At 42.4% G+C, this 14,596-nt stretch overlaps 1 protein-coding gene across 2 annotated transcripts; it reads left to right on the top strand.

The window, feature by feature from the left end:
- Positions 1–12,357: 12,357 nt before the first annotated feature.
- On the top strand, positions 12,358–13,906 carry LOC125508371 (GATA-type transcription factor SRE1-like). 2 transcript variants are annotated; one of them, XM_048673076.1, is made up of 3 exons: positions 12,358–12,566; positions 12,649–13,053; positions 13,141–13,906. In XM_048673076.1, exons 1-3 carry the CDS (start codon positions 12,477–12,479, stop codon positions 13,693–13,695), a joined length of 1,050 nt encoding a protein of 349 aa, XP_048529033.1. In that variant the 5' UTR covers positions 12,358–12,476; the 3' UTR covers positions 13,696–13,906. The 2 variants fall into 2 exon arrangements, with proteins under 2 accessions (XP_048529033.1, XP_048529027.1); XM_048673070.1 differs by having other exon boundaries at positions 12,359–12,566; positions 12,643–13,053.
- Positions 13,907–14,596: the final 690 nt, after the last annotated feature.

Genomic DNA, 14,596 nt, shown 5'->3' with positions numbered 1-14,596 from the left:
CCAAGAGTTACAAAGTGCCTCATATGGGCCGAAAGACGTCATGGGCCATACATGGGTCGGAAGTTACAACGGGCTGGAATCATATTGGACGGCCCAGATGACGCTACTCAGCCTAATTTGGATAGGCCGTAACGGGCCCTGGGTTAGTGGGTTGTAAATGGGTTATGTGCGAACAGGCCGTTAACATGCTTTCCGAGGGCCGGCCTGCTATCTTTTGACCAAGTCAAATGGGCCGGCCTTTTCACGGGAATGGGCCTCTTTTGGGCCGTGCCATGTGTCGACGTATCATTGGTGCCTTCTGTCCAATGAGTGGATGACATCTATCCCAACGGTGAGCCGACACGTGTTTCCTCCAGCCAATGATGATTTCACATGTGGAAATCCCCATTGGTCCGGGCTGTTAACGGGTTATCGGATCCAAACCGAAACCCGATAGCTTGATGGTGACCCGTTACGGTGGATGCCACATGTCGGTTACCCTTGACGAAAGCACTTCCATGAGGCGCCATTTATTGTCATAGAAGTGGACACCTCCGTGACGATAATTTTGGTATTTTCATGGAACACTTCTACGACAGCACATGTATGACTATCTTGATTCTGTCATAAAATCGACATGGATGTACATGCATGACAAAAAACGTGACCTACTGTGACAAACACGTATCATCACGGAAGTGTATTTTTTTGTAGTGTAATATGATGGGCATCCAAGAGGGATATAATAAAAACTTTCATGTAAAGTGCATTGAATACTATGTAAAGTTTGATTCCTTATGATTGTTTTGAGATATGAAGATGGTAATATTAGAGTCATGCTAGTGAGTAATTGTGGATTGGTGGAAATACTTGTGTTAAAGTTTGTGATTCCCGTAGCATGCACGTGTGGTGAACCGTTATGTGATGAAGTCAAAGCTTGATTTATTTATTGATTGTCTTCCTTATGAGTGGCGGTCGGGGACGAGCGATGGTCTTTTTCAACCAATCTATCCCCCTAGGAGCATGCGTCTCTTACTTCGTTTCGATAACTAATAAATTTTTGCAACAAGTATGTGAGTTCTTTATGACTAATGTTGAGTCCATGGATTATACGCACTCTCACCCTTCCACCATTGCTAGCCTCTCTAGTATCGCGCAGCTTTCGCCAGTGCATTGAACCCACTATCACCTTACTCAAAACAGCCGCCATACCTACCTATAATGGCATTTCCATAGGCATTCTGAGATATATTGCAATGCAACTTTCCACTGTTTTGTTTATTATGACACGCTTCATCATTGTCATATTGCTTTGGATGATCATGTAGTTGGCATCGTATTTGTGGCAAAGACACCTTTCTTTTTTATATACATGTCACTCTTGATTCATTGCACATCCCGGTACACCGCCGGAGGCATTCATATGGAGTCATATTTTTGTTCTAGAATCGACTTGTGATTCTTGAGTTGTAAGTAAATAAAAGTGTGATGATCTTTATTATTAGAGCATTGTCCCATGTGAGGAAAGGATGAAGGAAGCTATGATTCCCTGGCAAGTTGGGATGAGTTTGTGGACTTTATAAAAAATAAAAGAGGCCAAAGAAGCCCACAAAAAAATAAAAGAGGCCAAAGAAGCCCACCAAAAAATGAGAGAAAAGAGAGAAGGGGCAATGTTACTATCCTTTTTCCACACTTGTGCTTCAAAGTAGCACCATGATCTTCATGATAGATAGTCTCCAATGTTGTCACTTTGATATACTAGTGGGAATTTTTCATTATAGAACTTGGCATGTATATTCCAATGATGGGCTTCCTCAAATTGCCCTAGGTCTTCGTGAGCAAGCGAGTTGGATGCACACCCACTTAGTTTCTTTTTGAGCTTTCATACACTTATAGCTCTAGCGCATCCGTTGCATGGCAATCCCTACTCACTCACATTGATATCTATTGATGGGCATCTCCATAGCCTGTTGATACACCTAGTTGATGTGAGACCATCTCCTTATTTTTGTATTCTCCACAACCACCATATTCTATTCCACCTATAGTGCTATATCCATGGCTCACGCTCATGTATTTCGTGAAAGTTGAAAAAGTTTGAGAACATCAAAAGTAAGAAACAATTGCTTGGCTTGTCATTGGGGTTGTGCATGACTTAATACTTTGTGCGATGAAGATGGAGCATAGCCAGACTATATGATTTTCTAGGGATAACTTTCTTTGGCCATGTTATTTTGAGAAGACATGATTGCTTTATTAGTATGCTTGAAGTATTATTGTTTTTATGTCAATATTAAACTTTTGTTTTGAACCTTATGGATCTGAATATTCATGCCACAATAAAGAAAATTACATGGATAAATATGTTAGGTAGCATTCCACATCAAAAATTCTGTTTTTATCATTTACCTACTCGAGGACGAGCAGGAATTAAGCTTGGGGATGTTTGATACGTCACCAATGTATCTATAATTTTTTATTGTTCCATGCTATTATATTATCTGTTTTGGATGTTTTATATGCATTATTCTGCTATTTTATATTATTTTTGGGACTAACTTATTAACCTAGAGCCCAGTGCCATTTTCTGTTTTTTCCTTGATTTTGAGTTTCGCAGAAAACGAATATCAAACGGAGTCCAAACGGAATAGAATTTCGTGATGATTTTTCTTGGACCAGAAGACACCCAGGGGACTTGGAGTCCAAGACAGAAGAGCCGCGAGGCGGCGGCAAGGGTGGAGGGTGCGCCCCCTACCTTGTGGACCCCTCAAGACTCATCTGACCTAGCCCTTCATCCTATATTCACATATATTCCAAAGCCCTTCAGGGGAGCCACGAAACCACTTTTCCACTGCCGCAACCTTCTATACCTTAGTTCTCAAACTGAGGGAAATACTTATCTCTACTTTGCTGCATCACCCTTTCCTCTTCAAGGGAAAAACCAACGCAAGCTCAAGAAGTAGCAGGAAGAATTTCTGGCGCCGTTGCCGAGGAGATCTACGCCAAGTGAAGACATACCAAGTACCCATCATAAAATATCATGTCTTTCATTAAGTTATTCGCCATTTGCCTCTCATTTTCATCTCCCCCACTTCTGAAACAATTTTCGAAAAGATTTGCCTTCTATCTGTCCTTCTTCTCATTTGATCTTATGATTGCTTTCGTTGCCATGTGCCTTCTATTTGCTTGCATCTTCGCTTGCTAAAAATCTATTCTTATGGATCCTCATCCACTTGCTAATATTTTTATAAGATCCAATTATGATGAACCAATTGCTAGTGAGTTGAGTGCACTAGATTATCTTTATGAGGTTTTGCTTGAAATTCGTGAATCTGAAAATTTTGATGAAGTGTTGAAAGAACAAAATTATAAAGTGATTCATGATAGCTCCTTGAATGAAAAGCATGGTTGCAATAATGTTATTATAAATTATATTAATGCCAATTGTGTTAATGATATGCAAAACTCTAAGCTCGGGGATGCTAGTTTTGATATGTCCACTACTTGTTGCAATGATCGTGATTAGGGTGATTTTTCTTACAATCTTGAAAATTTATTTAAGCCCCATGATGAATATGAGATTGATAATAATGTTTGCAATAATATTGAAAGTGGGTTTGGAAGGGTGTCAGCTTTAGATCCCACATATTTGGATAATGTTCAATCTTATGAAGTTTTTGATAAAAGTGGATTAGGAGAGGTGTCATGACTTTATTTGATGATAATTCCACTATTTTAGAAGAGTGTCAACTTTGCATGCATGTGGATCATGTTGAGAATATTTTATGTGATAGTTATATTGTTGAGTTTGATTATGATCCTACATGTAATTATTATGAGAGAGGAAAATATGGTTGTAGAAATTTTCATATTACTAAATTACCTCTCGTTATGTTGAGATTGCTATTGGTTCCTTCTTCTTCCTTGCATATGGTAGTTTTTGCTTGCTATAATAATTTGTTTGCTTATAAAATCCCTATGCATAGAAAGCATGTTAGACTTAAACTTGATTGTTACATGTTTTATGATGCTCTCTTTGTGTTTCAATTGCTATCTTTCATGTGAGCATCATTAAAATTATCAATGCCTAGCTAAGGCTGTTAAACAATAGCGCTTGTTGGGAGGCAACCCAATTTTATTTTTGTTCTTACTTTTTTTGGTCCTGTTTAGAAATAAATAATTCATCTAGCATCTGGTTAGATGTGTTTTTGTGTTTTCCTTAGTGTGTGTGCCAAGTAAGACCTTTGGGATGGCTTACGGTGATAGTTGATTTGATCTTGCTGAAAAACAGAAACTTTTGCGCTCAGGAAAACAATTCTCATTTTTAACAGAAATTTGACAAAATACTGATTATTTTTGCAGAAGATTAATAAGCAAATTTCTTAGCTTTTCCTAATTTTTCAGAATTTTTGGAGTTACATAACTTTTCGAGAGTTACAGACTGTTCTGTTTTTGACAGATTCTGTTTTCTATGTGTTGTTTGCTTATTTTGATGAATCTATGGGTAGTATCGGGGGGTATGAACCATGGAAAAGTTGGAATACATTAGATATTACATCAATATAAATAAATAATTAGTTCACAGCAGTACTAAAAGTGGTGATTTGTTTTCTTATACTAACGGAGCTTATGAGATTTTTTGTTGAGTTTTGTGTTGTGAAGTTCTCAAGTTTTGGGTAAAGATTTGATATATTATGGAATAAGGAGTGGCAAGAGCCTAAGCTTGGGGATGCCCAAGGCACCTCAAGTTAATATTCAAGGACAACCAAGAGCCTAAGCTTGGGGATGCCCCGAAAGGCATCCCCTGTTTCGTCTTCGTCTATTGGTAACTTTACTTGAGGCAATATTTTTATTCACCACATGATGTATGTTTTGCTTGGAGCATCTTGTAAGATATGAGTCTTTGCTTTTTAGTTTGCCACAAACATCCTTGCTGTACACACCTTTTGAGAGAGACACGCATGAATCGTGATTTATTAGAATACTCTATGTGCTTCACTTATATCTTTTAAGCTAGGCAATTTTGCTCTAGTGCTTCACTTATATCTTTTTAGAGCGCGGCGGTGATTTTATTTTATAGAAATTGTTGAACTCTCATGCTTCACTTATATTATTTTGAGAGTCTCTAAACAGCATGGTAATTTGCTTTGGTTATAAATTTAGTCCTAGTATGATAGGCATCCAAGAGGGATATAATAAAAACTTTCATATAAAGTGCATTGAATACTATGAGAAGTTTGATTCTTTATGATTGTTTTGAGATATAGAGATGGTGATATTAGAGTCATACTTGTGAGTAATTGTGAATTTGAGAAATACTTGTGTTAAAGTTTGTGATTCCCGCATGCACGTATGGTGAACCTTTATGTGATGAAGTCGGAGCATGATTTATTTATTGATTGTCTTCCTTATGAGTGGTGGTCGGGGACGAGCGATGGTATTTTCCTACCAATCTATCCCCCTAGGAGAGTTCGTGTAGTACTTCATTTCGATAACTAATGGATTTTTGCAATAAGTATGTGAGTTCTTTATGACTAATGTTGAGTCCATGGATTATACGCACTCACACCCTTCCACCATTGCTAGCCTCTCTAGTGTAGCGCACCTCTCGCCGGTACCATACACCCACCATATGCCTTCCTCAAAACAGCCACTATACCTACCTATTATGGCATTTCCATTGCCATTCGAGATATATTGCCATGCAACTTTCCACCGTTCCGTTTATTATGACACGTTCCGTCATTGTCATATGGCTTTGCATGATCATGTAGCTGACATCGTATTTGTGGCAAAGCCACCGTTCATAATTCTTTCATACATGTCATTCTTGATTCATTGCACATCCTGGTACACCACCGGAGGCGTAGAGTCATATCTTTTTCTAAGTATCGAGTTGTAATTCTTGACTTGTACGTAAATAAAAGTGTGATGATGTTCATTATTAGAGCATTGTCCCATGTGAGGAAAGGATGATGGAGACTTTGATTCCCCCACAAGTCAGGATGAGACTCCGGACAAAAAAAATGATGCCAAAAAATGAGAGAAGGCCCAAATAAAATAATGAGAGAAAAGAGAGAAGGAACAATGTTACTATCCTTTTACCACACTTGTGCTTCAAAGTAGCACCATGATCTTCATGATAGAGAGTCTTCTATATTATCACTTTCATATACTGGTGGGAATTTTTCATTATAGAACTTGGCTTGTATAATCCAATGATGGGCTTCCTCAAATTTCCCTAGGTCTTCGTGAGCAAGCGAGTTGGATGCACACCCACTTAGTTTCTTTTTGAGCTTTCATAAACATATAGCTCTAGTGCATCTGTTGCATGGAAATCCCTACTCACTCACATTGATATCTATTGATGGGAATTTCCATAGCCCATTGACACGCCTAGTTGATGTGAGAATATCTCCTTATTTTTGTCTTCTCCACAACCACCATATTCTATTCCACCTATAGTGCTATGTCCATGGCTCACGCTCATGTATTGCGTGAAAGTTGAAAAAGTTTGAGAACATCAAAAGTATGAAACAATTGCTTGGATTGTCATCAGGGTTGTGCATGATTTAAATATTTTGTGTGATGAAGATGGAGCATAGCCGGACTATATGATTTTGTAGGGATAAGCTTTCTTTGGCCATGTTATTTTGAGAAGACATAATTGCCTTGTTAGTATGCTTGAAGTATTATTGTTTTATGTCAATATTAAACTTTTGTTTTGAATCTTATGGATCTGAACATTCATGCCACAATAAAGAAAATTACATGGATAAATATGTTGGGTAGCATTCCACATCAAAAATTATGTTTTTATCATTTACCTACTCGAGGATGAGCAGGAATTAAGGTTGGGGATGCTTGATACGTCTCCAACGTATCTATAATTTTTGATTGTTCCATGCTATTATATTATCTGTTTTGGATGTTTTATATGCATTAATATGCTATTTTATATTATTTTTGGGACTAACCTATTAACCTAGGGCCCAATGCCAATTTCTGTTTTTTTCCTTGCTTTTGAGTTTCGCAGAAAAGGAATACCAAACAGAGTCCAAACGGAATAAAATCTTCGCGATGATTTTTCTTGGACCAGAAGAGAACCAGGATACTTGGAGATGAAGTCGGAGGAGCCATGAGGCGCCCACAAGGACGGAGGGCACGCCTAGGGGGTAGGGCGTGCCCCCACCCTTGTGCCCCCCCCCCCAGTGACCCTCCTGACCTAATTCTTTCGCCTATATATTTCCAAATATCCCCAAACCACCAGAGGCATCCACGAGAACACTTTTCCACCACCGCAACCTTCTGTACCCGTGAGATCCCATTTGGGAACCTTTTCTGGCACCCTGCTAGAGGGGGATTTGATCACGGAGGGCTTCTACATCAACTCTATTGCCCTTCCGATGAAGCGTGAGTAGTTTACCACAGACCTACAGGTCCATAGCTAGTAGCTAGATGGCTTCTTCTCTCTCTTTGATTCTCAATACCATGTTCTCCTCGATGTTCTTGGAGATCTATCCGATGTAATATTCTTTTGCGGTATGTTTGCCAAGATCCATTGAATTGTGGATTTATGATCAGCTTATCTATGAATATTATTTGAATCTTCTCTGAATTCCTTTATGCATGATTTGATATCTTTGTAATTCTCTTCGAACTATCGGTTTGGTTTGGCCAACTAGATTGGTTTTTCTTGCAATGGGAGAAGTACTTAGCTTTGGTTTCAATCTTGCGGTGTCCTTTCCCAGTGACAGTAGGGACAGAAAGGCACGTATTGTATTGTTGCCATCGAGGATAAAAAGATGGGGTTTTCATCATATTGCTTGAGTTAATTCCTCTACATCATGTCATCTTACTTAATGTGTTACTTTGTTCTTCATGAACTTAATACTCTAGATGCAGGCATGAGTCGATCGATGTGTGGAGTAATAGTAGTAGATGCAGAATCGTTTCGGTCTACTTGACACGGACGTGATGCCTATATTCATGATCATTGCCTTAGATATCATCATAACTTTGCACTTTTCTATCAATTGCTCGGTAGTAATTTGTTCACCCACCGTATTATTTTCTATCATGAGAGAAGCCTCTAGTGAAACCCTATGGCCCCGGGGTCTATTTTCCATCATATTAGTTTCCGTTCTACTATTTTTGAAATCTTTTACTTTCCGATGTATAAACCAAAAATACCAAAAATATTTACTTTACCTTTTTATTTATCTCTATCAGATCTCACTTTTGCAAGTAAGCATGAAGGGATTGACAACCTCTTTATCATGTTGGGTGCAAGTTGTTTGACTGTTTGTGCAGGTATTAGGTGATTTGTGCGTTGTCTCCTACTGGATTGATACCTTGGTTCTCAAACTGAGGGAAATACTTATCTCTACTTTGCTGCATCACCCTTTCCTCTTCAAGGGAAAACCAACGCAAGCTCAAGAAGTAGCAATAGACAAGTGGATCGGGTGGCCGGATCCGAAGGGATTCAATGTAGTGAGGGCTAGTTGGGTCGGCTGGCGCTAGTGGGCTTCAGCCGTTCTAAAAAAACAAAGAGGCCTTTTCTTTTTAAAATAAACATAAAATAAAATAAAAATTGCTATAGGAAATATATATATATATATCAAATTCTTTGAATAAATGAGATAAAAACATGAATTATTTTTCAGAGGCAAATAAAATACTTTAAAAAATTGTTATTATGGAAATTCCAAATAAAAGGGAAATTTGTTTTTCAAACCTTTTCCAAATATTTTTCTGTTTTCCATCTCCAAATGTATTTCCAAATTTCCTCTGACTTTTGAAAGGTCATGTTCCTCCTCTCTTTATTTGGATTAGGGGATTTTGAAAAAATTCGAACTCAAATTTGAAAAGGATTCAAATAAAATTCAATGAACTTAAAATTCAAAAGGCACTCAGTGCAAATGATGATGATAGATGCTTAACTATTTGTAGAACATTCCAAATTCAAATTTGGGATGTTACGAAGCTTTCGGAGGGGGGCACCACCTGAACTTGTGGGCCCCTCCTAGCTCCAATTGACTTAATTCCAACTCCATAAATTTCCTAAATTCCAGAAATCACCAGAGTGAGATCTGAAAAATTATTCCGCCACTGCAAGCATCTGTTCTTCCACGATCTCATATGGAGGCCTCCGCTGGTACTCAACCTGGGGATCGATCACGAAGGGCTTCTACATCAATCTTGTTGCACCTGCGATGATGTATTAGTAGTTCCCCACAGGACCTATGGGTCCATAGCAGGAGCTAGATGGCTCTCTCTCTCTAGTTATGATCTTCAATGCAATGTTCTCTCTTCGAAGATCGATATGATGTAATCCTTTTATGCGTGTGTTTGTTGGGATTCGATGAATTGTGGGTTTATGATCATCTTATTCATTGAAAGTAATATAGTTGTATTATGAACTTTATTATGTGTGGTTGTTATAGCTATGTAATGTTTTCCAATTTATGAGTTATCTTTGGCCAAGTTAATGATTAGATCTTCATTGGAAGTGGTGCATCTTAGTAGATTTAATCTTGTGGTGTCCTCACCTCATGGCAGAAGGGGTAGCAAGGCACGTATTTGTATTGTTGCTACTAAGGATGTAACGATGGGCTTCGATCATATTAGTTGATCTTATTTTGTCTATATTATGTCATCATACTTAATGCATTACTCTATTTTTCATGAACTTAATATCTGGAGAGGCAAGCATAGAAGCGCTCTCGAAGTGGAGTAATAGTAGTAGATGTAGATGGATGTCACGGCCTACTTGTCACGGGCGTAATGCCTATGTACTAATCATGACAAGAATAACATCATAACTATGCGCTATTCTATCAATTGCCCAACAGTAATTTGTTCATCCACTATATTGTTATGCTTATGAGAGAGATGCCTCTAGTGAAAGCTATGGCCCCCGGATCCATTTAAATCATATTACTAAAACCCTAAATACCCTGCTGCAATTTATTTACTTTTATTTTACTTTGTAATTTATATGTCTCCTACTATCATATTTTGACCCTTGCAATTAACGAGTACAAGGGGATTGACAACCCTCTTGCCCGCGTTGGGTGCAAGTATTTGCCCTTGCCTGTGTAGGTACTGCTAGGTCATTTGGATAATTCTCCTACTAGTTCGATAAACCTTGGTTCTTTACTGAGGAAATACTTTTTGCTAATATATTACTTCACCCTTCCTCTTCAGGGAAATCCCAACACATTCCACAAGTAGCAACTGGCGAGTCGTGTTATGACTGGAGACGGGCGACGCTACGACCAGAGGTGAGTGGTGCTAAAACTGGCGCGGCAAGATGCTGGAACCAGCGATGCAGGAAGCTTCAACGGCGGCGTAGAGTGCTGCAACGGGGTGGACTGATGTTGCAACTGTCTTCTATAGCTACCGTGGATGGTTGATGCTACAAACAGCAAGGTGCGCTGCTGGGGGTGGCAAAGGTGTCGCACGCAACTCCAGAGGTGGTGTTGCAACCATCGCACCCAGGAGCTGCAAGCAGCCATGGCTGAGCTGTCGCGATCGTCATTCGTGCCGGGAGGTGTCCTGGAGACATGGGCCAGGGAGGCAGGCAGGAGACATGGAGCACAAGAAAATCATGCTCCTTTCTTCGAGAGCGAGGAGTGTGGAGGACGCGTGCGAGGTGGGGGAAGCGACATCCCGATCCGACATCAAGGAGCGATGCATCGGGCGACTTGTATGCGACTGCTCCATGCATTTTGCCGGTCGTCTAGTGCCTAGTGGTGCGTTTGTTATCTAATGACTTGGTATCAATTTGATAAATTATCCTTTCGGGTGACCGACCAAAGTTTCTGCTGGTCTCACGCGCGACGTCAGATCCCACCAGATCATGCGCTCTCTTTTTTATTCTTTGTTTTTGCATTATACTCCTCCCTCGCCTCTTGTATCTTATCCACATGGACCTCTCCTTTCTTCTACCTTTTACATGACACGTTGCTTGCTGGGAAACACTCCACTTCTCTTCCCTCATCATCGTGACACGTCGCGGCAAGCTGGGCGGCGTTGTTGTTGCGTGCTGCTAGGACAAGCCATCGTAGGGCGGAGAAAATAGCCACGATCAGCACCTCCTTTTTCCTCTCCCTCTCATGCAACACTCGCCTCTGGCACACACGAGTTGCGATGACACCAAGGGCACATGCTGGAACAGTGATGGAGGGTCCTGGAACGAAGACTTGACATGTTGGGACTGTAGATTCCTTGTGCTGATGACCAGCGACGCACAACCACTGGAGGCGAATGTTAGAACAGTTGCATACCAGTGTTGTAGCCGTTGACATGAAAAGCTTCATCCATAGATGGAAAAGCTTCACCAACCATATAGAAAGCTTCAATTGACCACTTCACAACCAAAACAAATTGCACCAATTGACATGAAAGCTTCAACCATACATGGAAAAAGTTTCAACTAGTGATATAGAAAGCTTCAATTGGCCACTGCACAACCGAAGTTGCAACCATTGACATGAGAAGCTTCAACCGTATATGGAAAAGGCTTCAACTCGCGATATAGAAAGTTTCAACTGGACACTGCCCAACCAGAAAAGATGCAACCATTGAGACGAAGAGCTTCAACCATAGATGGAAAAAGCTTCAACACGGACTGGCGATAGAAAATGTTGCAAGGGGTTGAGCCAACGATGCACACAACGTTTTGTGCCATGTACTGCGACACATGTTGGACCCGTCACCCGCCATTGCTGCAACCGGCTACAACGACGACTTATGGTAGGGTTGCGCCGGTGATGAATGTTGGGGACCAACGAGACGATTTTTTGCTAGGTCTGCCTGTACGATTTGGTGCATAGGGCGGACTAGTGGGCACCGGTGCTGCAACCGGTGAGCAGCGCCACCGTGCTACAAGCGAGAGGCGATGGAATGTCGCGGGGGCAACGAGTGACGACATTACGACAATTGTTGCGAGATGAGAGGCAAACGAGTTTGTTTGCCGGAAGAGGAAAGACACAAGGGGATCTTATAGCCACGTCGGGGAGGCATCTGACGGCTGTAGGGAGTCAGATCAGTGACGCCCTATCTTCGCCTCAAGCCATCACAGGTTAACAAAATGCAAAATACAAATGGAAAACAACAAATTGCAGCTCTAGGCTGGTGATGTAATTTTTTTTATTTTTTATTTGTGGAGAGGTGAGTTTAAAACTTTGCAGTAGGTTTTTTTCCTACTGTTTTCTTGTTAAAAAAACAAAAAGTGATGTCTTGTCCGCTTCATTCGTTTTTACGGTGGCCATCTCCAAATTCCAAACTCGCGCGTCCAACGAAAAGAAAAGGTAAAAATCATAAACCCACTCCCGCCAGCGAACTTCAAAAGAAGCCCCTTAGCCCACCCATGTGAATGCTGTGTGTGGGTCGCCTCACCGACTTACCTTCTCCTAGAAGCCCACCAAGCACAGAAGTTTCCCCAAACCCTTTCGCGTTCTCCTCTCGGGCTAAAGAAGCAGGCGGCGGCGATGGCGACGGCGGACGGGCTCCACGGCGAGGCGGTCGTTGACGATCTCCTTTGTAGCGGCGGCGACCTCCAGTCCTTCTTTGACCAGTTGGTAGGTTTTTCCTTTCGGTGAGGCTTTTTGGGGGGTCTCGTCGTACGGAATCGGCGATGAAGGTTGGTGCTTGCAGTTGCAGGGGCTGGAGGTGGCGGCTTGCGGAGGCGGCGAGGGGGCGGAGGAGGAGCTCGAGTGGCTGTCCAACAAGGACGCGTTCCCGGCAGTGGAGGAGATGGACCTGGAGCTAGCGGTGATGGGGGCCCGTCGGGCCCAGGAGGAGCTCGAGTCGCTGCCCAACAAGGACGCATTCCCGACGGTGGAGGAGATGGAGCAGGAACCAGCGGTGATGGGGTCTCGGAGGAAGGTGGTGCGCCGGCGGCGCGGGGCGATGTCGGCTAGGCCGGGGCAGCGGCGGTGCAGGCACTGCGGGACGACGAAGACGCCGCAGTGGCACAGGGGGGCAGCGGGCTGCCGCACGTTGTGCAACGCGTGTGGCGTGCGGTACAAGAGGGAACGCCCGGAGTATGCACCCTCTCATCAGGAGGTACGCGTTTTCCGCACGCTGTTCCTTTTGGTCAGGGAATTGGGGTTGCTTGGTAAGGGAAATGGAGGTAATGTTTGGCTCTTGCAGGGACTGGAGGTTGGCGGCGGCGAGGCGTTGGAGACTATGGAGGCGGAGCCGTCGGAGGTGGGGTCTCAGACGAAGAGGGTGGTGCGCCAGCGACGGACTTTGGCGTGGCCTCCGACAGCGGCTGAGCCGGAGCAGCGGTGGTGCCAGCACTGCGGGAAGATGAAGAAGCCGCGATGGCGCGAGGGGGCGGCTGCGGAGCAGGAGCGGGAGTGGCTGTTGAACAAGAACGTCCCGGCGGTGGAGACAGTGGAGCCGAAGCCATCGGTGGTGGCGCCTCGGACGGAGGGGGTGGTGTCGCCGGCGCTTTCTGACCTGGGGCAGCGGCTGTGCCGGCACTGTGGGATGGCGGAGACGCCGCAATGGCGCGAGGGACCGGAGGGCCGCAAGACGCTGTGCAATGCGTGCGGCGTGCGGTACAGGGCCGGCCGCCTGGTGCCGGAGTACCGGCCGCTGCGCAGCCCCACCTTCTCGCCGGAGCTGCACTCCAACAGGCACAGCCGCGTCGCCCATATGCGCCCTGCCGGGGCTCCTCATCCACTGCCGCCGGACAAGTGAAGTGTTGACAGTGGTTTCTGCCGTTTGGAGATTTATTTATGTTTTGGGTTTAAAGACCTACTGCTCTATCTACACTTCATTAGCACAAAATGATTTAGAATAAGTAGTAGGAGTACCTTGGTTTTGGTGGTAAAGGACATCCAGTTTTTGGTGGTTCTTGGCTTTTATGGTCAATGTTCCAATAAGCAGGAACTTGCTTGATCTTTGTCAACTTACGCTTCACATTATTTATGTGTTTCTGTTGCAATTAAGTAGACATGAGATGCATGATGTGCTTTACACCTTTAGTGCTTCTTGTTATAGCGCTGATGGTTTGAGCCCAATCTCAAACTTCACGTTTAGATAAATACCTTTGTGGCCTTTGAGTTCCAGGGATAAACAGTTCCGATCGAGGAATTTTAAGACATACATTGCATATGAAAGGAAAAAAAAATACAGCATTGAGATAGCATGTACTCCCTCCGTAAATAAATATAAGAGTGCTTCACAGTACCATGAAATCATCTATAACACTATGCAGCCACATTTAATTAAGGTCTCCAATTAGAATTGGATCATCTGATTTTAACTGGGTCAACAATTTCTCAAAAAAAAATCCAATTCTTTTATATTATACACTGCATCCTCTATAACACTATGTTCCCTAGATTTAAAGAGCCCACATTCAATAGAGGTCTTCAATTAGAATTGGGTTACCCGATTTTCACCGGGTCAACAATTTCTCAAAGTTTTCCCATTCAATTCTTTTATACTACTATACACTATGGTTCCTAATTTTTAAGGCCTCACAATTAATTGAGGTATTCAATTTAGAATTGGGTCACCCGATTTTGACGGGGTCAACAATTTCTCAAACTCTCTCATTCAGTTTTTTTTTAATTCACTATGTTTTCTAATTTTG

The sequence above is a fragment of the Triticum urartu genome, chromosome 1 (genome assembly GCF_003073215.2).
Source record: "Triticum urartu cultivar G1812 chromosome 1, Tu2.1, whole genome shotgun sequence".
Lineage (NCBI taxonomy): Eukaryota > Viridiplantae > Streptophyta > Magnoliopsida > Poales > Poaceae > Triticum > Triticum urartu.
The sequence above is the reverse complement of the archived record's forward strand: the minus strand, read 5'-3'. Positions and strand labels throughout refer to the sequence as shown.